Source organism: Callorhinchus milii, unplaced genomic scaffold (genome assembly GCF_018977255.1).
Source record: "Callorhinchus milii isolate IMCB2004 unplaced genomic scaffold, IMCB_Cmil_1.0 Scaffold23, whole genome shotgun sequence".
Lineage (NCBI taxonomy): Eukaryota > Metazoa > Chordata > Chondrichthyes > Chimaeriformes > Callorhinchidae > Callorhinchus > Callorhinchus milii.
In genome coordinates, this window is record NW_024704764.1 from 9,251,528 (window position 1) to 9,273,148 (window position 21,621).

Sequence of the window (21,621 nt, forward strand, 5' to 3'; positions counted from 1 at the left end):
GAAGGAACGCTCACGGGAGAGGCCGGAGAGACCGTGAGGTGAGGTGGGAGGGGATTCTCAGGGTCTTCCTCGCCCCCCCCCCCCCCCCGGCCGTCCATCAGACACGTGGCGGTTTGGGAGTTCTTTCCCAACCCAACGCCCAATTCACTTCTCCTCGGCCGCGCTGGTGTGGAGTGGCGCTGAGTGAGATCGGGGGTGGGGTTGGGGTGGTGGGGGGGTGGGCAGGGGGGAATTACCCCAGGAGCTGCGAGGGGTGGGAGGGCTCTCGCCTCCATCGCTGCGCTACCCAGCCCACGCTGACATCTTACCCTTCCCAACTGTCTCCTCTTCCCCGAACTTATGACGAACGCCATTTGCATCTGGATGACAAGTGTCGTCTCTAACTCTAAAACTGCAAGCGAGTCTGGCTACCAGCGAGTGTGTGTGGGGTGGGGGGGGAGGGGGGGAGATGGGGGGTGGGGGCTCGGAGGTATGTTCAGGCTCTGGCCCCTGGAATCGCTTCATTGACGACCTGGGGACAGAAACGGTCAGAAATGTAGTGACTCGACCCACCGTGTTTGCGGGAGACGCTGCTGTGCGCAATTGGCTGCCGCGCTTCACCCACAAAATACACAGTCACTACACTTTATAGCCTGTTCTGCGAAGCGCTTTGAGACGATATTAATGGCATGATAAGGCGCTGCATCAAATGCAATGATTATTATTAGTAAATTATTATCATTATTGTTATTATTATCAGCGCCTAAGCTTTCAGCCGCTGCTCTGGAGGTTGTTAGAGGTACCTCATCTACTCCTCAACCAAAATCCGTCCGTCTTGCACCCTCTTTCCCCCCTCCTCCACCCACACCCACACCCCCCCCCCCCACCACCACCCACCTCAAAACTCTTCTACAAATGATTCCTTTGTCCCTGCAAAAGAAGTCCTATATATCTCAGTTTGGTTTGGAGACTCTTCAGCTGGTGATGGGCTTCCCCACGTGTCAGACACCCTATATAAAGGTCTTGTGTGGGAGCAGGTTGTCACTTAGTTCTCATGGGGGGGGGGGGGGCGCGGAGGGTGGAGGAGAGGAGGGAAGTGGGGAGATACACACCTGGCCGACCACCTCCTCATCCCTGGTCTCGATGGTCTTGATCATGATGTTCTTGCGGACATGAGTGTCCGGCAATGACCGGCTCTCCAAGTTAGTCTCTGAGCAAACAACAGAAAACTAATTTCAGGGAATCACAGTGAGACCTGCACCAGCCTTCCGTGACGAGGAGACACAGTAACGCTCCCTCTACACTGTGCGTCCACACTCCCAGGTCAGGGTTAGAGACACAGTAAAGCTCCTCTACACTGTGTGTCCACACTCCCAGGTCAGGGTTAGAGACACAGTAAGCTCCTCTACACTGTGCGTCCACACTCCCAGGTCAGGGTTAGGGACACAGTAAAGCTCCTCTACACTGTGTGTCCACACTCCCAGGTCAGGGTTAGAGACACAGTAAAGCTCCTCTACACTGTGCGTCTCCACACTCCCAGGTCAGGGTTAGAGACACAGTAAAGCTCCTCTACACTGTGCGTCCACACTCCCAGGTCAGGGTTAGAGACACAGTAAAGGAATGTCCTGAAGGAGTATAGCAGGAGCAGCATAAATCTCCATTACAATGTCTCTGAATAAACCCCAGGGGAGCGCTGAGGCTGGTCGGTCGCTGCCATTTCTCACCTCGGATGTTCATGGAGGTGAAACTCTGGACCGGGATCGCGATTCTGCGAATAAACCAAAGATTTGTGGCACAAATCAGACATCGGCAAACTCCCAACATCCGCAACATCGGAAACTCCCAACGATGCAGCTCTCTCTCTCTCTCTCTCTCTCTCCCTCTTTCCCCCCAGTGCTGTGCTGGAGTGTTGGCCGAGGCGGTGGGCTCAAAGCCCCCGACGTGGGGCCGAGAGAGAGTGAGCGTGCGCGAGCGACTGAGACCTCGTAACCCTTTCACCCATCTCAGTCGGATTGCTGGTCGATTGACGGACCGCTTCCCGGAGGTCACAATCCCATTGCTGTGGTCACTTTCACTGTTGGCGGGACATCGTTGTGCGCAATTGGTGGCCATGTTTTCGCCCGCACAATACACAGTCACGAGACTTTGGTTCCCCCAACCCCCTCTCCCCACCCCCCTCCCCCCTCGGTTACCGGCTCTCCTCGCCCTCCAGCAGCTTCCTGTAGGTGGTGATCTCGATGTCCAGGGCCAGCTTGACGTTGAGCAGCTCCTGATAGGCCTGTAGGTGGCGAGCCATGTCCTCCTTCAGCCTCTGGATCTCGTCCTCCAGGTGGGCGATGGTGTCCTGTGAGCTGCCGCTCTCGAAGGCAAATCTCTCCTCCAGCTCCCGCAACTGACGCTCCAGAGACTCGTTCTGTCCGGGTGGGGCGGGGAGGAGAAGGGGGTGAGGGGTTGGGGAGGGGGTGTTGGGGGGGGGGGAGGAGGGTGGGGGAACACATCACATTACACGGCGCCTTTCATGTCAGGGAGGACGTCAGGGATTTGGACCCGAGCCGGGTGAACGAGAGCCATCGTGGCCGCGGTTACTACACCAGCCGTAGACCACCGGCTCCAGAACGGAGGAACGGAGGGCCAGGAGGAGGCCATTCAGCCCCACCGAGCCTGTCCCGCCGTTCTGTTAGATCGTGGCTGACCTGTACCCGGACATGGAAGAAAAAAGACACCGCCCGAGGGGAGGGGGGAGGGGGGGGGGGGGCGAGAGGGCTGTCAGGCGCTGGTCACAAAGCGCGACGGAACGCACGGCGTCCGGCACAGACTCACCGTTCCCTTCAGACCCTCCAGGTCACAGGTCAGGGACTGGATTTGCCGTCGGTAATCGTTCATCTCCTGCTTGGCCTGGCGCAGCGCCTCCCCCTGGCGAGTGCCCGCCTCCGTCAGGTCAGCAAACTGCAGCGAGGGGTCCAACACACGCGGGTCAAACCTCGGCCCAACCGAGGTGTCTCTCCCACCCCTCCCCCTCCCTCCCTCAACCTTGCACCTCCCCCACCCTGCCACCAGCCCTGCCCCCAACTCCAGCCCCTTCCCCACCCTCCCCGTCCCCAACCCCTTCCCCCACCTTCGACTTGTACCACTCCTCAGCCTCCTGGAGGTTTTTGGTGGCCACGGTCTCGTACTGCGAGCGGATGTCCTTGAGGGCGGCCGTCAGGTCAGGTTTGCCCATGTCCAGCTCCACGTGGACCTGCTGCAGCTGCAGTTGCTCTTGGAGACTTCGCAGCTCCTGCGGTCAGAAGCCAGCCATGTTAGCGAGGGGTCAACTTAGCGGTGGCGGGCGGGTGGGCGGTGGGGTGGGCGGCCGGTAGGGGCTGAGGGAGGGAGGAGGGGCTGAGCGAGGGGCAGGGGGAGACCTTACCTCATCGTGGACCTTCTTTAGGAAGTCGATCTCCTCCAGCAATGACTCGATTTTACGCTCAAGATCCATCCGGGCCAACGCGGCATCATCGACATCCTGGGCAGCGAGAGAGAGAGAGAGAGAGAGCGCGCGAGAAAGAGTGTGTGAGAGTGAGAGAAAGAGAGAGACTGAAAGGGAGAGTGAGAGAGTGTCTCACACACGACGCACTCTGGTCTCCTACCTGTCTGAAGGCGACCAGGTTGTTCTCAGCCTCTGTCCTGAGGGTGATCTCGTCCTGTAACCTGAGAGAGAGAAAGAGAGAGAGAGAGAGAGAGAGCAGAGTGGGTCACACAAGCCTGTCAGGAGCTTGTAGATGTTCTCCTGACATGAGAGGCCATGAATCTGATGTAGAGATTATTATTAGTATATTAATAATAACTGGGAGTGTGGTGGTGGGTTTCCCTGTGGAGCTAAGTCAGTGAATATCTGAGGCGAATGTTTGGACATTGTTGGGATGAGATGGAATTGGGGTTGGGGGTTGGCGGATTGAGATGTGGGGTGGGTGGGGGGGGGGGTCAGGGATTGCCTACTTCTGTTGGAGCTTGTTCCTGTCCTCCAGCAGGCTGTCTCTCTCGATCTCCAGCCGGGCTCGGGCTGCGTTGAGGAGGTCTATCTGCCTGCGGAGCTCCCTGATCTCATCCAGGAACATGTCTCCCACCCGGCTGGGCTCCTTGCCTTTGAGCTGGCTGAGCTCGGTCATCAGCATCTTGTTCTGGTTCTCCAGGAAGCGGACCTTCTCGATGTAGCTGGCGAAACGGTCGTTCAGCTCCATCATCTCGAACTTCTCGTTGGTCCTCGTCTCCTTGAACTCCGCATTCATGGCGTCGGCCAGAGAGAAGTCCAGCTTCTCCTGGAAGCCCCCGATGCTCCGGCCGGGGATGTTGATGCTTTTCAGCCTCATCGAGGAGCTCCGGGAAGGCACGGAGAAAGTCGGGAAAACTGACCTGGGGAGAGAAAAACAAAAAGCAGCGGCGGGGAATCAAACTCAACGTTTAACTTTCGATCAACTCCAAACGCGATTCTCTGAGGCTCAAGAATAATTCTGTGGTCCCTGTGGTCCCTGTGGTCCCTGTGGTCTCTGTGGTCCCTGTGGTCTCTGTGGTCCCTGGGGTCTCTGGGGTCTCTGGGGTCCCTGGGGTCTCTGGGGTCCCTGGGGTCCTTAGGGGTTAGTGATCTTCCTCGCAAGCAACAGGACCTGGGCTTGATTCCCAAGTGGGTCGGGGCGAAACCTTAGTTTTCTTACTCTACGCACACGCACACACACACGCACACGCACCTCTGTTTACCCGGCAGTAAGTCAGTCGATTGACGCATTCGCTTTCCGGGGGTAATAACCCCCCCCCAACAACCAAAAACATGCTGTCGCTCAATCCGCGACTGTTCGCCGGACGCCGCTGCGCGCAATCGGCTGTCGAGCTTCGCCCCGCGCAAATAACACGGTCACTACACTTCCCGATATATTCTGTGAAGCCCCCCCCCCGTAAGAGTGCAATGTTCCTGCGTTCCTTTGGATGGCACCATTTCGTTACGAATCACTCAGAAAGTTTATAGCCCAGAAACTTGTGTCTGTGCTGGGGCTCGCTCCCCTACAGGAGCTCTCTACTCCAACCCCATTCCCTGCGCTCTCTCTCTCTCTCTCTCTCTCTCTCTCTCCCCATCGTGTCTGTGCTGGGGCTCGCTCCCCCTCTCCCCCCCCAACTGGAGCTCTCTACTCTAACCCCATTCCCTGCGCTCTCTCTCTCTCTCTCTCTCTCCCCCCGTCGTGTCTGTGCCGGGGCTCTCTTCCCTTCCCACTGGAGCTCTCAACTCCAATCTCTCCGGGGCGCCACATTGGGCGTGTTGAGGACAGGGGCTCTCACGGACGGACGCGGGTCGAGGGTGGGGGCAGCGTTGGGGGGAGGGGATGGTGGGGGGTGGCAGGGCAGGGCAGGGCAGGGTGGGGGTGCGCGAGCCCTGATACCTGCTGCTCAGCGAGTAGCGAGAGTTGGAGGCTCGGATCCCTGCGGCGTTGGGACCGAAACGCTTCCTGTAGGAAGACGTCTGGGTGTTGTCGAAGTTCAGGCTCATCGCGACTCTCGTCTCGTCTCGTCTCGTCCGTAGAGGCTACAAAATCGAAGTCTCGGAATGTGTTTCTCTGTCTCTCGCTCTCTCCCCGTTTATATAGAGAGGTCCACCTGCCCACGGAGTGATGCTGGGTCCTAGTGCCTGTCAACACTATCCCACCCCCCCCCCCCCCCCACCCCACACCCCACACCCCCACCGCCACGTCACACTGTCCAGTCCTGGACTCTGGGCTGCGCTATAATCTCTGGCTGTCTTGTTCACACAGAAACCCTTTGCGGCAACCGCTCAGCGGTTAGAGCTCTCGCCTCGCAAGCGAGAGGACCCGGGTTCGGTTCCCGGGCGGGTCGGGGGGAAATCTTTAGCAAGTTTCCTTACTCCACACTCACACACTCACACACACACTCACACACACACTCACACACACACACACCCCTCTGTTTGCCCAACAGTAAGTTGGAAACCGGTTGTTCGTCGATTGTCGGATGGTTTCTCCAGGGGTAATAATCCCTTCAAAGAAAATAATATTGATAAATTAGTCCCTCGACCCACGGCTGTTTGCGGGGACGTAATTGGCCGCCGCGTTTCGCCCACAAACTATACAGTCAATTAACTTTACACTATATTCTGTGAAGCGCTTTGAGACGTCTCGAAGACGTGATAAGACGCTGTATCAAATGCAAAGATTATTATTATTATTAGAACCTAACCCAGGGCTTGGGGTGGGAGGATATATATATATATAGACTAACACCCCCCCCCCAGGAAGGGAGTTACAGGCTGGGATCTAATGTAGAGGTTCAGGAAGGGTGGGGCGGGGGTGGGGTGGGTTATAGGATGTGTTATTTATTCCAATCCACATAGGAGAATGTCTTGTAGCAATTCACAGCCTCGGAGGGGAGATTATTAATAATAATCCTGGCATTTGGTACGGCGCCTGATCACGTCTTCGAGACGTCTCAAAGCGCTTCACGGGATACACGGTCATGTGAATTGACTGTGTATTTTACGGGCGAAACTCGGCGGCCGACTGCGCACAGCGGCGATCCCGCAAACAGTCGCGGGTTGAGTGACCAAATTATTATTATCTATTTATTTATTCACTTAGTTACTTATTTTTTGCGTGAGAGATTGTTACCCCCCCAGAAAGCGATCGGCCAATCACTCGCTCGCTCGCTCGCTCAAAAGCCTCTAAGCAATCAATTACAACGTTGAAGGCAGAAATCAAGAGGTCCCTTTGATTTTATTTATATCCACGTAAAACTTTGCTCCTCTATCCCTTTGATGTGAGTCCCAGACAAGAGAGGCGAGAGGGCAGGCGGGGAGGACAGAGTTATGGGTCCAGCCCAGAATATACGAGGAACTGAGACCAGAGAGAGGGAGGGAGAGAGAGGGAACGAGAGAACAAGAGAACGAGAGAGAGAGAGAGAGAGAGAGATGACTGGCCTGGACTGAGATGATTATAGATGATCGTGGTTTCGTCCGCCCCACACAGCACTAGGCAACGCTCTCTCTCTCTCTCTCTCTTTCTCTCTCACTAGTAACTGGTGCCAGATTCCACGTTCACTCCACCCTCGAGCTATTTATACTGTGTTTTTCAGAGTGTTTTGGGGATTTGACAACTCGCTAAGCGCAGCCCTTGATCTTTGAAGCCATCTTTTCCCCCCCCCGGCCCCCCCCCACTTCGAGAAAGGGCCTCTCCCGACTCCCCGTCGCCGTCCAGCACTTTGAGACAGTCACCCACGCAGAAAAATAATGGTAATATTAATTATAAATCGCCGGCGAATTTGACACACGGCGCCTCATCACGTCGTCGAGACGTCTCAAAGCGCTTCGCAGAATATGACTGTAAATAGTTTGTGGGCGAAAGGCGGCAGCCGATCGCGCACAGCGTCCCCCCACCCCCCCCCCCCCCCACACACAAGCAGTCCGTGGATTGAGCGACCAAATTGTTATTATTTATTTTGAAAAGGGGTTATTACCCCCTGGAAAAACGATCCGCCAATAGACTAACGACCGGGTCCCTACTCACCGCTAGAAAACAGAGGCGTGTGGAGGAAGGAAACTTGTCTAAGGTTTGGCCCTCCCTCCCTGCGCGGGAATCGCACCCCGGGGTGGGGTGGGGTGGGGGGGGGGGGTGGAGAGCGAGAGAAGATGGCGTGAGGGGGATGGGGAGGGTCCAGTCAGGGCGCTCTGTGTGATGAGAAGACCCGTTCTCTGCTCCCCTGAGACAAAGCCATTGAACAGATCAGTCTCCGGCTCTCACGCTCGCGTTGCTCGGACAGAACTTTTTACTGCGGTTCGTGTTGAAGCGAAGGAGCCAAACCCGAGATCAACACAGCCATAAAGCGGGCATTAAAACAGGGGGTGAGTCAGCCTGGCACACAACTTCAATGCCCCCGCCCGCCCGCCCCCCGCCCGCCAGCACTGGGAATCAGCAGCCCCCCCCCCCGTGACTGTTAATCACTGCTATTCTATGGCAGCTTATACACAGGCTGTGTGACAAAGGCTGCACACACACACACACACCTAATACACACACTAATAACACACACACACTAATACACACACTAATACACACACACACTAATACACACACTAATACACACACTATTACACACACACACACTAATACACACACTATTACACACATACACACACACACTAATACACACACTAATACACACACACACACTAATACACACACACACACACTAATACACACACTAATACACACACACAAATACACACACACACACACTAATACACACACACACGGACTAATACCCACACACCCTAATACCCACACAGCCTAATACACACACACACACACACTAATACACACACACACACTAATACACACATATACTAATACACACACACACTAATACACACATACACTAAGACACACACACATTCACAGATATACACTCACAAGCAAAGGTGCGGTCAAGCAGATCGGTCTCAGACGGGTTCTGAAAGCAAATGCAGCGACCGTTATTATTTTTTCTTATTCGTTAGTTATTTTTTATTATTATTTATATCACGTTTGAAACTTTGAAACTTTGCGGACGGACGGACGGACGGACGTGTTTGGACGGAGGAGACTGGGCGCCGGGTGTTTAATAATAAACTTGCAACCAGGAGGATCAGAACGGTCAACAAACAAATGTCCAGAGAAGGCCTGAGCATGGAGAAAGGTGTGGGGTGGCGTGGGGGGGCATTCCCCCACTCCCTCGCCCCCCCTCCCCACCTCACCCCCCCCCCCACCTCACCCCCCCCCCCACCTCACCCCCCGCCCGTCAGTAAAATGTCAGCAACGTGAGTGAAAGGGACGATTACAGTGGAGCAGCCCTCGGTATGAGCTGCTGACTCAGTCCGTGCGCTCATGCAACTCAACCCGACATTGTCCTGTAACTGGAAGCTCACTCCATGTCTCCCCCTCTCTCTCTCTCTCTCTCTCTCTCTCGCTCGCTTTCAGCCTCTCTTGTTCTCTTCTCATTCTCTTTCTTTCTCTCTCTCTCTCTCTCTCTCGCTTTCATTCTGCGGTGTCCTGCAGCTCAGCGTTTCTCACACAAAGCGCGCGCTCGCGTCGCAAGCGAGAGGACCCGGGTTCGATTCCCGGACAGGGAGAGACCTCGGGCGCGTTTCCTTGCTCCGCGCGCCTCTGCCCGACCAGCAGTAAGCAGGAACCCACTTGTTAGTCGATTGGTGGGCGGCTTTTCCGGGGGCTAATCCCTTCAAAACAATATGTAATGCTTTCGATATACGTTTGATAAAGCGCCTTATTATGTCTTCGAGACGTCTCAAAGCGCTGCGCAGCGTATGCTGCAAAGCGAATTGACTGCATATTTTGTGGGTGAAACGCGGCGGCCGATTGCGCACGGCAGCGTCTCCCACAAACAGCCGGGGATTGAGAGACCAAATTATTATTATTATTATTATTATTGTGACCGGTAAATGCCAGGCAGGGGCTGAGAGCTCAGGACGGGCTCAGGAGCCGACAGTTTTCTGTAGAAATCACACAAAAGCCCCTTTGTGTTCCCTGTTCAATGGAGGCGCAGAGTAAATGGGATTCCCACCCACTGTCCTCCCCTCACGGCCTCAGTCTCAGTCTCTAACGAACCAGAACAGGGCAACACCAGGTAAGCGCAGCGGCTCAGCCATTCCCAACAACAAGAAGGACAACGGGTGACATTTACACAGCGCCTTTCACGTCAGGAAGACATCCCAAGGCGTTGGGACAGTCAAGGACTGTCGTTGGACCTGAGCCGGGGGTTGGGATCAGGCGGGCGTTAAAAAGATCTCCCTGGTGGTCACGGCACGACTGGTCAGCGAGAGGACCCGGGTTCAATTCCCGGGCGGGGCAAAGCCTTAGGCAAGTTTCTTTACGGCACACGTGCGCCTCTGTCTACCAGTAGTAAGTGGGAACCCGCTTGTTAGTCGATCGGCGGATCGATTTCCGGGGGTAAATAATCCCTTCGGAAAAGAAAAATAACGTGGTCTCTCGATCCACGACTGTTCTGTGGGGACGTCGTCGCTGCGCGCAATCGGCTTTGGCCCATAAAACGCACCAGTCACTCCGCTTTACAACGTACCCTGTGAAGCGCTTTGAGACGTCTCTCGGCGACGTGGTAAGGGGCGATATCAAACGAAAGGATTATTATTGGGGGCCCTTTACAGTAAATCCCGTGAAGAGCTTTGAGATGTCCTTGGATGGGGGAGGGTTTGGGGGCTGTGGGGGGGTGTGGAGGGGAGACAGAGAGGGACAGCTGGCACTCGCTCAACAGTCTCCCACTGAACACAGACAAATAAAGGACATTGCAAGTTACCTCATGGTTCTGTAGTGTATAAAGGGTCCATTCAACTGCTCGGAGGTCATTGGCATCTGTGTTTCTCTCACAGTCAGTCTGAAAAGGACGAAAGCTCAATTCAGACCTGATTTACCTCACAAAGCCCAGAGAGGGGAACACTTGATTGTTTTAATGAACGCGACCCCCCCCCCTCACCCGCCCGCCCGCCCCTCAATGGCTCTGCAACCCCCACCCCCCCCCCACTCCCCACTCCCACGCACGCCAGAGCCCCCTCGGCTCCTCTTTGCAAACCACGGATTCTTTTTCCGCACATCAAAGGCTTCCTTTCTGATTCATTTTATTTAAAGGAAGAAACTCAAAGCGTTTTGATGGGGTTCGAGTCAATGGAAAGTAAGGGATTGAGATTCCGGGCACGGTGAGGCGCGGTGGGGTGGGGGCGGAGGGGGGGGGGTGGGGTAGAGAGGCCTTCGAGAGGTAAGATGTCCATTGTACAGAGGAACCAAAGGGCAAAGGACACAACATCTCCTCTTAAATTAGTCTCAGTGGCTCAACGCTGAGAGACAGAGGGAGAGAGAGAGAGAGGCTGAGAGAGAGAGAGAGAGAGAGCCTCAAATTCTGCCCAGTCCCAGCCTGCGACCACCCCCCCGCTTTGCCTTCCGAGCAACGATGACTTCAATTCATTTCAATAACAACGCCAAAAAAGAATCCTGACGCGGCGCCCGATATCACGCCTCCGAGACGTCTCGAAGCGCTTCGCGGGGCCACGGGCACCAGTGGAGTGACTGGGCGTCGGGTGTGTAAGGAACCACGGGGGAAGCGGAAGACAGTACCCGCCAAACCCTGTTGGGATATGTTCTGCGCGGAAACCCCTCCCCGTGAGCCCAAGCGCTGTCCCTGGGCCGCCAGGCGCTGGGCCGCGAGCACTCGCTGGTGACTGACATGTTTTGCTCTGCGGGTCTTCCTGTTACCTTTCCCTCCCCGCGGGAGGGGCAGCGCCAACCGGTCACCGGGGACGTGGGACGGCGGCAGGTCATGGCTTGGTACACACTGTCCGCGCACACTTACACACGCACTCGCTCGCTCGCTCGCTCACTCACGCACGCACGCACTCACACACGCACTCACTCACTCACTCGCTCACTCACTCACTCACTCACTCGCTCGCTCACTCACACGCACTCACTCACTCACTCACTCACGCACGCACGCACGCACGCACGCACTCACTCACTCACTCACTCGCTCGCTCGCTCACTCACTCACTCGCTCGCTCGCTCGCACGCACTCACTCACTCACACGCACTCACTCACTCACTCACGCACGCACGCACGCACTCACACACTCGCTCGCTCGCACTCACTCACTCACTCACTCACTCACTCACTCACTCACTCACTCACTCAGACGCAAGCACTCACACACGCACTCACTCACTCACACACGCACTCACTCACACACGCACTCACTCACACACGCACTCACTCACACACGCACTCACTCACTCACACACGCACTCACTCACACACGCACTCACTCACACACGCACTCACTCACACACGCACACACGCACTCACACACGCACTCACTCGTACTCACACACACTCACTCACTCACACATGCACTCACACACACTCACTCAGACACTCACTCACACACACTGGGATGGGTTGGGTGTTTGGGGGAATCTGGACTGACAACTAACTAACTAACTGCACAAAGCTACACCCCCCCCCACCCCCCCCCCACCGACCCCCTCCTGTGCTCGGCTTCACTACTGCTCCATTGCACTGATTGCCTCAGTGTGACCGGCGCAGAGAAACTGCTCTTGTTCCAGAGGGTCAAAAGAGGAGAGTCGTGCAGGAGGCAAGACTGGTCCTTCAACATGTGTGTGTGTGTCCGCGTTTGTGTGTGTTTGTGTTTGTGTGTGTGTGATTGCCTGTGTGCGTGTTTGCGTGCATGTTTGTGTCCGCGTTTATGTGTCTGTGATTGTGTGTGTGTGTGACGTGGCTGTGTGTGTGTGTGTGTGTCTGTGTGACATGGCTGTGTGTGTGTGTGTGTGTGTCTGTGTGACATGGCTGTGTGTGTGACATGGCTGTATGTGTGTGTGTGTGTGTGTGTGCGTATTGGATGGCGGATTCGCCTGCAGAGCAATACATGACGAAAGTGCATTTGCGTAGCCCCCTTTCACGTCGGGAGGACGTCCCGAAGCCGCCGACAGGAGACGCGGTCACTACAGCGGACAGCGGCGCCCGTGAGGCGCTGTGAGACCTTTGACGTTGCAAAGGTTGGAGAGAACGGGAACGTGCGAAGGTTAACGGACCCTCAGGGTCAGGGATTAGTATTGAGGATGTTTTCGGCGCTGCCTCCGGGGGCCGGTGAGACAGACGTGTGTCGTCTCCTGTTGGTGGATTATTGCACCTACAGCAGAGCATCACGAAACCTCCCTCACTGTCCGCAATCAGAGCCCACAGTCACTGACTGACCTGCGTTAGACAGGGGAGCGCGCGTGTGTGTGCGCGTGTGTGTGTGTGCGTGTGTGTGTTTGTGCATGTGTGTGTGTGCGCGTGCGTGTGTGTGTTTGTGCGTGTATATTTGTGTGTGTGTTTGTGTGTGTGTGTTTGTGTATGTGTGTGTGTTTGTGTATGTGTGTGTTTGTGTATGTATGTGTGTGTGTGTGTGTTTGTTTGTGTGTGCGTATGTGTGCTTGTTTATGTGTGTTTGTGTATGTGTGTGTGTGTGTTTGTGTATGTGTGTGTATATGTATGTGTGCTTGTTTGTGTGTGTTTGTGTGTGTATATGTGTGTGTGTTTGTTTGTGTGTGCTTTTCTCTGTGTGTGTGTTTGTGTGTGTTTTTCTATGTGTGTGTGTTTGTGTGTGTTTCACCCTCTGAAGGGCTTTGCGACGACTCGACGACGGGATAAGGCGCCGTATCAACTGCCGGGATTATTATTCTTATCGTTAGGTTAAGTGCATCGCTGGCGCTTTGGAGAGTTCAAACCCTAAACAGTGCGTCAGATAGTCCAGTAAGGGGGCAGCAAAGCTCTTTAAATGACTTTCTCCCCCCCCCACCCCCCCCCCCCACAATTAAACGGGAACAGCCACTGACAGACACCCTCCTGGAAACGGAAGGAGAAAGGAGCTGCTCTGAGAGTGAGAGAGGAGAGCGAGAGAGTGCGTGAGGGAGAGAGAGTGTGAGTGAGAGAGAGAGAGGGAGAGGATCTTGTGAATAAATCGGGGCTGATTCTCAGGCTGGGGGGGGAGGTGGTGGATGGGTGCGGGGGGGGGGGCGGTTGGGGGGGTGGCGGGGGGTGTATAGGAAGGCTGCGGAGCTAACAGTAAGAGGATGTGACAAGTGAACCCCTCTCCCCCCCTCCCTCTCTCTCTCTCTCTCCCTCGCCCTCTCCGAGCTGCAGCCTCCAACGTAGACTCAGTTATAACGAAGGTCTGAGTTTGAGCGTTAACCTCGGCTTCAAATGCCGGGAGGTTTGGCTCTTTGTAGATATGGTTTAATTGGCTTGGAGGGTTGGCAGGGACGGACCCTGACCTGCCCTCCCTCCCCCCCCCTCCCCACCTCCTCCCCCCCACCCCCCCCAGACGGATGCCGAACACACGCGCGCACATCTCTGAGCCAGTGACCCACATCACATCGCGCTCAGTCACTGGACCCGGGCTCGCCGTCCCCATCCAAAGGCCTCCGTGCCTTTGATTTAACGCCTGATCACGTCTTCGAGACGCCTCAAAGCTCTTCGCAGGACACACGATGGAACGAGGGATACGTTTGGCCCACAGAACGCACAGTCACTACGCTTCACGGTGTAAGCTGACAAGCGCTTTGAGTCGGCTCAAGGGCCCGATGAGGCGCTGTATCAAATGGAGGGATTAGCATCGTACAGCAAAGTTAATTGACTGTGTTCTGCGGGTGAAACATATCCCTCGTTCCAGGCGGATAAACCCACATCGGTGATAATTAACCCCAACTCCATCAATCCTTTCATCGTCTCGATTCTAAACGGACACCGGAACGGGTTCAACCCAGCAATCGCCTTCATCTAATTAGACAATTATTTGTGATTAATGTCTCCGCAGCCATTAAACCGTCAAAGCGAAAAGATACGACTGATCTGCCGTCACCAATAATAATAATAATAATAATAATAATAATAAACCTGACGTTTTATACCGCACTTTATCGCGTCTTCGAGACGTCTCAAAGCGCTTCGCACGATACAGTGTAAAGTGAATTGACTGTAGAGTTCGTGGGCGAAACGCGGCAGCCGATTGCGCACAGCGGCGTCCCCACAAACAGCCGTGGATCGAAGTGACCACATTCTTTCTTAAAAGGGATTATTACCCCCTTTGCCTAAGGTTCCGCCCTGGCCGGGCATCGAACCCAGGTCCTCTCGCTCGCAAAGCAAGTGCTCTGTCAATACGCTACAGTGATAAGGCGCCACATCAAATGCAAGGATTATTATTATTATTATTATTATTATTTATGAGTGATGTTTCTACGCTGACTGCCGTCTTCTCTCACTCTCGCTCAGTCAGTCACGTCTCTTTGCAACTCCGGCTCTTAGTGCGGCTCTTGATTAGATATCAACTTCGTTAGTTTTTTTTCCCCCCTTTCAAAAGCCATTAATCAACAGTGTATTGGCTGCTTCAGCTGGAAATCGATGTCACTTTTCCACCGCAAATCCACGGGGAAGGAAACTGAACACCAAACGCCTCTCTCTGGTCTCAAGCCTCGACGGTCACTTGCTAATGTCACTCTCACGCCCTCTCGGCCTCTGCTCGTCAACCCTGGGGCGTCAACCCGTGTGCGGGCGCGGGTGTGCGGGCGCGCGTGTGTGCGTGTGTGTGTGCGCGCGTATAAAGAACGGGGCTGAAAATGCCATGTTTGCTAAACTCTGGGCTAACTGCGATTTCCCCCCCCCACCCGTGTGTGCGTGTGTGTGTGTGTGCGTGTGTGCGTGTGTATGTGTGTGCGTGTGTGTGTCTGTGGTGTGTGTGTGCGTGTGTGTGTGTGCGTGTGTGTGTGTGTCTGTGTGTGTGTGTGTGTGTCTGTGTGCGTGTGTGTGTGCGCGTGTGTCTGTATGTGTGTGCGTGTGTGTGTGTGCGTGTGTGTCTGTGTGTGTGTGTGTGTGTGTGTGCGTGTGTCTCCTCGTTGCGATTCTCTTTTGCAGTATTTTCTTGTTTCCCCTCTCGCCTGAAGGACGGAGCCTCCCAGAATGCTGGATCGTGAGCTCAATATTTTAAAAGAAAATAATAGTTTGGTGGCTCGGCTGCACCGACGCCGCTGTGCGCAACCGGCTGCCGCGTTTCGCCCACAAAAAGTGCACAGTCACTCCGCTCTACGCTGCGTCGTGGGAAGCGCTTCGCGGCGCCTCGAAGACGTGATAAGACGCTGTATGAAATGCAAGGATTATGATTAGTATTACACGCAGTGTAGATGATTGGATGTGACTGTGGCGCGTGCGTGTGTGCACTGTGCATGTGTGCGCGCGTGTGCTCGCGGGCGGGGGGGGGGGGGGGGGGATTTAACGTATATTTTTACACGTGAATAATCGATCGGGGTTTGTTAATGATCGTCTCTTGCTGTCTCTGCAGCTCAAATTGCTCACTTGGGTTCCTCTGGAAAGGGACAGTCCCTTCAGAGATTGATTGGAATCCGTGTCGTGAGCTAAAAAAAGCGCGAACTTGACGCAGCTTCTCTCGAATTAAACAGCAGGAGACAGAGAGAGAGAGACAGGTTGGCACGAAAGTCAGAGACACCAGGCGATGGGGAAGGGGGTGTCGTGGGGGGAAGTGGGTGGTGGGGTGGGGGGGAGTGGGGGGCGGGGGGTTTGTGGGAGGAGAACACGTCAAAGTGTCTCGAAGCATCTTCCATCACCGCTGTTTGCCGCCAAGCACAAGGTGAACGGGCAAGGAAACCTCTCAGCTCGCCCGGGGCGTGTTAGCCTGTGTTTGGAAGGTCCTGCGTGTGAGGGCGTCGGGAGAGGGGGGGAAATGGGGGGGGGGGGAAAGGGAGAGAAAGCGGCAATGGCTTCCAATCCCTTATCCCTGCCAATAGGGTGGACGGCGCTCCCCTTTGGGCTCACACCGACCATCTAAGCCGACTCTGCGGTGCAGCGCTGGGGGAGAGCGCTGGTTGTCGGAGGCGCCGTCCTGCGGGTGAGACCTTCAAGCGAGGTCCCGGCTTCGCCTCGATGGCAAACCTCCCGTGAGGCGCTGCGTCCAACGCCTTCTGGAGGCCGAGACGCGAGGACGGCAACCGCAACAACAGGCGGCCCGTCGCTCCTTCGCGGCCTCGGAGGTCGCCATCACACGTGGTTTGGGACGTGAGCTGCTCTTTTTTTTCCTGCAGCGGAGGCGCTGGGCCGGGATTCTCGCCGTCTCTCTCGTGGAGTGTTGCTCAATTACACGGCTCGACAACAAGGCTTCGATTCTTGTTTCACTGAATCAACTCTCTCTCTCTCTCTCTCTCTCTTAAAAGAGTCAGGATCTATAACACCATCACGAGCATCGATCGACACTGTTACATCCTCAAACCTTACACTCAATCAGTTCGGGATGACCTGCCCTTCGCAGAGCCGTGTGGCCTGAAACTGCTGCCTTTTATCGGAGTCTCTGATCTCCGCGGTGGCTAAAAAGGCGCTGGGAATAACGTTCCTGAGCTTTCCAACAACTCTCCGCGTTCCGAATCGTTCCACTGCCCTGCGGGTAATAATAATAATAATAATAATAATAATAATAATAATAATAATAATAATAATAATAATCCTTGCATTTGATACAGAGCCTTATCAAGTCGTTGAGACGTCTCACCGAATACGCTGTAAAGTGGAATGACTGTGCGTCTTGTGGGCGTAACGCAGCTGCCAATTGCGCACAGCAGCGTCCTCACAAACAGTCGTGGATTTATGGGATCGTAGAGTTATACAGCACAGAAGGAGGCCATTCGGCCCATCGTGTCTGTGCCTGTGTCGGCTCTTGTAAGAGCTGTCCAAGTTAACCCCACTCCCCCCGCGCTCTCCCCGTAATAACCTTCCAAACTGGTCCTCCCCAAATATCCATCCACTTCTCTTTGGAACGTCGTTAAGTTTCCAGCGCCTCGGGACGTCCTCCCGACGTGAAAGGCGCTCTACAAATGTAATCTTGTCGTTGTCGTTGTTGTTGTTGTTGTATTTACCTCGAAGCTTGAAGACGTCTCAAAGCGCTCCGCAGGTTGTACTGTAAAGTGGAGTGACTGTGTAAATTGCGGGCGAAACGCTTTCCCCGCTACATCATTCTGACAGTGAACATCAATCAGCTCGGGGACCCTGGCGAATGGATCACTGTCCCACCCCCACCCACCCCCGCACCCCCGCACCCCCCACCCCGAACCCCTCAGTCAGGCATTGGAGACGCTCACAATGTCACCGTTTACCTCCCGACTTTAAGCCGGTAAATCAATCTGCCCTTGTCAGGCCCGGCGAGCGCAAACAAGACAGGAAGGGAATGTATCTGGAGGTAATGAGGGCTGGTTCTCTGCTCTCTGCTCTCTCTCTCTCTCTCCTTGCTGACAGTATTGAATGAGCTTTCTGCAGTAGTACTACTACTACTAATAATAATAATCCTTGCATTCGATATAGCGCTTTTCATGTCTCCTCGACGTCTCAAAGCGCTTCACAGAACGCGCTGTACAGTGAATTCACTGTGTATTCGTGGGCGAAAGGATTGGGGAGCCAGGTGGCTTGTGTATGCGCGTTTGTGTGCGTGTCTCTCTATCTCTCTCTCTCGCTCTCTCTCTCTCTCTGTGTGTGTGTGTGCGCGGTGCAGTCCTGTTCCTCCCTGGCCTCTCCGTCAGTCACTGCTGGAATCTTTTACAGTCACTTCGCCTGTTTAGGTTCAAGCTGAGCCCTAGCGGAGGCTGAGCAACAAGGGCTTAATTGGGATGGGGTTGGGCAGCCCAGTCAGTGGTGATTGAAGGACCGCTGTCTCCAAACAGCCTCTCTCCTCCTTTCGCCCACTCTTCTCCTCTCCGCACCTGGTTCACGAACCGCCAACTTAAATTTCAGCTTTAGTCACGTACTGTATTCTGTCAACGTCCCACCACCGGCCCTGAGGGCCATCAGTTGAGACGTTAAAACCCAACTCCTCGTCTGTTCTGTTCCAGGTGGATCTTAAAGATTTTGCCCAGAAAGTATACGGTCCATTCGCTATACAGCGCATCCTGTGAAGCGCTTTGAGACGTCTCGAAGACGTGACAAGGCGCTATGTCAAATGCAAGGATTATTATTATTATTATTATTATCTCCCACTGGGACTATTCGATATAAATTGACCGATTGTGTATTTTTTGTGGGCAAAACATGGCAGAACAACTCGGTTCCTACTCACTGTTGGGTAAACAGAGGCACGCCCACGCGTGTGTGTGTGTGTGTGTGTGTGTGCGTGTGTGGAGTAAAGAAACTTACCTACGCTTTCGCTTGCGAGGCGAGCTCACTGACCGCTACTCTACGCAAAGGTTCGGACGTGAGCGAGTGTATTAAGGGGAGCTTGACGGAGTCTGACCTTCAGAGAAGCTGCCGGGGAAACTCGGCGCAAACGAAAGGCCAAACGTCAACACAAACTGACAGGAATTAGCATGATATTCAAATATTTGTTGCAGTCCAGACAAGACGAGGAGTAATTAAGTGCTGTTGCTCGGCCTCTGAGTGCTGACACATGGAAATGTCGCTCCGTGCTCGGCGAGAGGTCCTGTTCCCGTTAAGGAACGAGTTCAGGCACCGAGTTGGACGGAGGTAGCGCGATAGCGCGAGAGGAAAGGGTGACGCGACCTGACCTGTATGGCACCCAACGCTGCTTATCGCAGGGATAGCAGTGCCCGACGTGACACGGGATCATTAGCACATCCGTGGGACGCATTATTGTGGGGTCCGGTAGCCCAGCGGTTGGAGGGCTCACCTCGCAAGTGAGAGAGCCCGGGTTCGATTCCCGGGCAGGTCAGGGCGAAACCTCGGGCGAGTTTCCTTACCCCACACGCGCACACGCACACACACACGCACACGCACACACCTCTGTTTACCCATCAGTGAGTAGGAAGCCGGTTGTTAGTCGATTGATGAACCCCCAAATTTCGTAGGAACAGGAGTCGGCCATTCAGCCCCTCGAGCCTGTTCTGTAAGATCATGGCTGATTTGTAGCTCAAGTCCAGTCACCTGCCTTGGCTCAATATCCCGTGATACCTAACAAATATCCGTCCGCCTCAGTCACGAAAATTCCGATTGGTCCAGCCATAATCCGCGGCCTTTTTTGGGGGGGGAAAGAATTCCAGACTTCCACGAGGGTTTAGGTGAAAAAAAAAGACCTCCTTTCAAAGAGCCAGCGCGGGCACGGCGGGCCGAACGGCCTCCTCCTGTGCCGAAAGATTCCATGATTCCGTGATTCGTACTCACCGAGGGAAAACCCTCTCCTGAGTCTCGCTGGCGCGCTCTCCTTATTTATTAAGCGTAGTTAGTCGGGAGGTTGGTCTTTGTCAAGACAGGAGCCCTGTGTGTGTGTGGGTGTGAGGTTTAGTCGCTGGGGGCCATGATGGGGGCAGTGCTCGGGCACAAGTCACAGTGAATAGCAGTCCCTGTGGAGCGGGACTTCCGCACTTAACAACATCTCACACCTCGCTTCACAGCGAGATCCTCAGTGTCTGACCGGGAGAGAAAGGAGCGTAAAAGTCTTTAGCGGCTGTCCATCCTTGGCTTTGATACAGCGCCTCGTCACGTCTCGAGGCACCTCACACCGCGAGTTGCATTCACAGCAGCAACAGCAACAACAACAACTTGCATTTACATAGCGCCCTTCACGTGCTTTAGCGACTCGGGAGCGCTAAAAGCAGCCTGGACTCTGTTCGTCAGCTCACGCGCACAGACACAGTCACAGTCACAGTCACGCAGACACAGTCGCGCACACAGACGCAAAGTCTTATACACACAGCGACACACACACACACACACAGACAGTCACACACAGTCTCGCGCGCGCACGCACACACACACACACACACAGCACTTCCACAGACACCGCGAATCACGCAGAAGTAAAATAAATCTGTCGTCTGCGAGGCTTTATTAAATCCTTATCAGCTGCAACCAAAGCTGCACATTTGCAAACTTGGTCCCGTCGAGGCTGAGGCGGATGTGAAAATAGATTTCTGTTCGAGCTGCCGGTCAGATCCCTATCAGGCAGCCGAGCAGGCGAGCGAGCGAGCGAACAGGCAAACAGGGGCGTCTGTGTGCGCCTCGTGCAGATAATGTCTTGAAAGCAAGGCTTTGGTTTCTGTCTGTTCATATTATTCTCTTGAGGTTTTGCTCTGAGCTCAGTCGTTGGGAAGCAGCACACGCTCATCCCATCCGCCACTCTCACCACTGCCAGAACACATCGTCTCTTACACACACACACACACACACACACACTCACATAGTCTGTCACACACACACACACACACACAGTCACATAGTCTCTCTCACACACACACACACACACTCACATAGTCTGTCACACACACACACACAGTCACATAGTCTCTCTCACACACACACACACACAGTCACATAGTCTCTCTCTCACACACACACACAGTCACATAGTCTCTCTCACACACACACACACACATACACACACACAGTCACATAGTCTCTCTCACACACACACACACACAGTCACATAGTCTCTCACACACACACACACACACAGTCACATAGTCTCTCTCACACACACACACACACACAGTCGCATAGTCTCTCTCACACACACACAAAAACACATTACCTCTCACAACAACAACTTGCTTTTATGCAGTGCCCTTAACATGTGATTGAGTCTCGGAGCATCACACAGTGGCGGAGTTGGGCACGGAGCAAGGGGGGGGGGTGGAGTGGAGGGGGGTTTGGGGGGTGGAGTGGGTGGGGGAAACGGGGAATGGTGACCATAGGCTCAGTCAAAGAGGTCGGTCTTAAGATGGGATGTAAAGAGAGATAAAGAAGGGCGGGGATAACGCAGGGAGAAGAGGACCAGTGTCTGAAGGCACGGCCGCCAATGGCGGTGGGGAGGAGAGCGGAGACACACAGCAAAGTGTTTGCAAATGCAGCTGTTTTGCAATTTCATGGATAAGAGCAGAGAGGCCGCAGCCGGGAGAGGCCGGAGCCGGGAGAGGCCGGAGGCGGGAGAGGCCGGAGGTGGGAGAGGCCGGAGGCGGGAGAGGCCGGAGCCGGGAGAGGCCGGAGGCGGACAAGATTCTCAATGACACGCAGAGGCCAACGGCTAAGTGTCCGAGCGATGGCGCAGCC

The 21,621-nt window shown here is 54.7% G+C and overlaps 1 protein-coding gene across 2 annotated transcripts; it reads right to left on the reverse strand.

The window, feature by feature from the left end:
- Positions 1-450: 450 nt before the first annotated feature.
- On the reverse strand, positions 451-10,491 carry LOC103173914 (glial fibrillary acidic protein). 2 transcript variants are annotated; one of them, XM_042343369.1, is made up of 12 exons: positions 10,321-10,491; positions 8,424-8,463; positions 5,388-5,530; positions 3,958-4,371; positions 3,609-3,669; positions 3,389-3,484; positions 3,095-3,256; positions 2,800-2,925; positions 2,172-2,392; positions 1,704-1,747; positions 1,092-1,189; positions 451-511 (listed from the first exon to the last, which is right to left on the reverse strand). In XM_042343369.1, the coding sequence occupies exons 1-12, from the start codon at positions 10,374-10,376 to the stop codon at positions 476-478; spliced, it is 1,497 nt and encodes a 498-aa protein (XP_042199303.1). In that variant the 5' UTR covers positions 10,377-10,491; the 3' UTR covers positions 451-475. The 2 variants fall into 2 exon arrangements, with proteins under 2 accessions (XP_042199303.1, XP_042199304.1); XM_042343370.1 differs by lacking the exons at positions 5,388-5,530; positions 10,321-10,491 and having other exon boundaries at positions 8,424-8,443.
- Positions 10,492-21,621: the final 11,130 nt, after the last annotated feature.

Bases quoted from the DNA above. Each gene is read 5' to 3' on its own strand.
- LOC103173914 (XM_042343369.1), bottom strand. From the start codon at position 10,376: ATGCCAATGACCTCCGAGCAGTTGAATGGACCCTTTATACACTACAGA. The intron at 3,257-3,388 runs GTAAGGTCTCCC...TTCTGACCGCAG, and splicing joins TAAAGAAGGTCCACGATGAG to GAGCTGCGAAGTCTCCAAGA. The intron at 512-1,091 runs GTGTGTATCTCC...TTCTGTCCCCAG, and splicing joins ATGAGGAGGTGGTCGGCCAG to GTCGTCAATGAAGCGATTCC.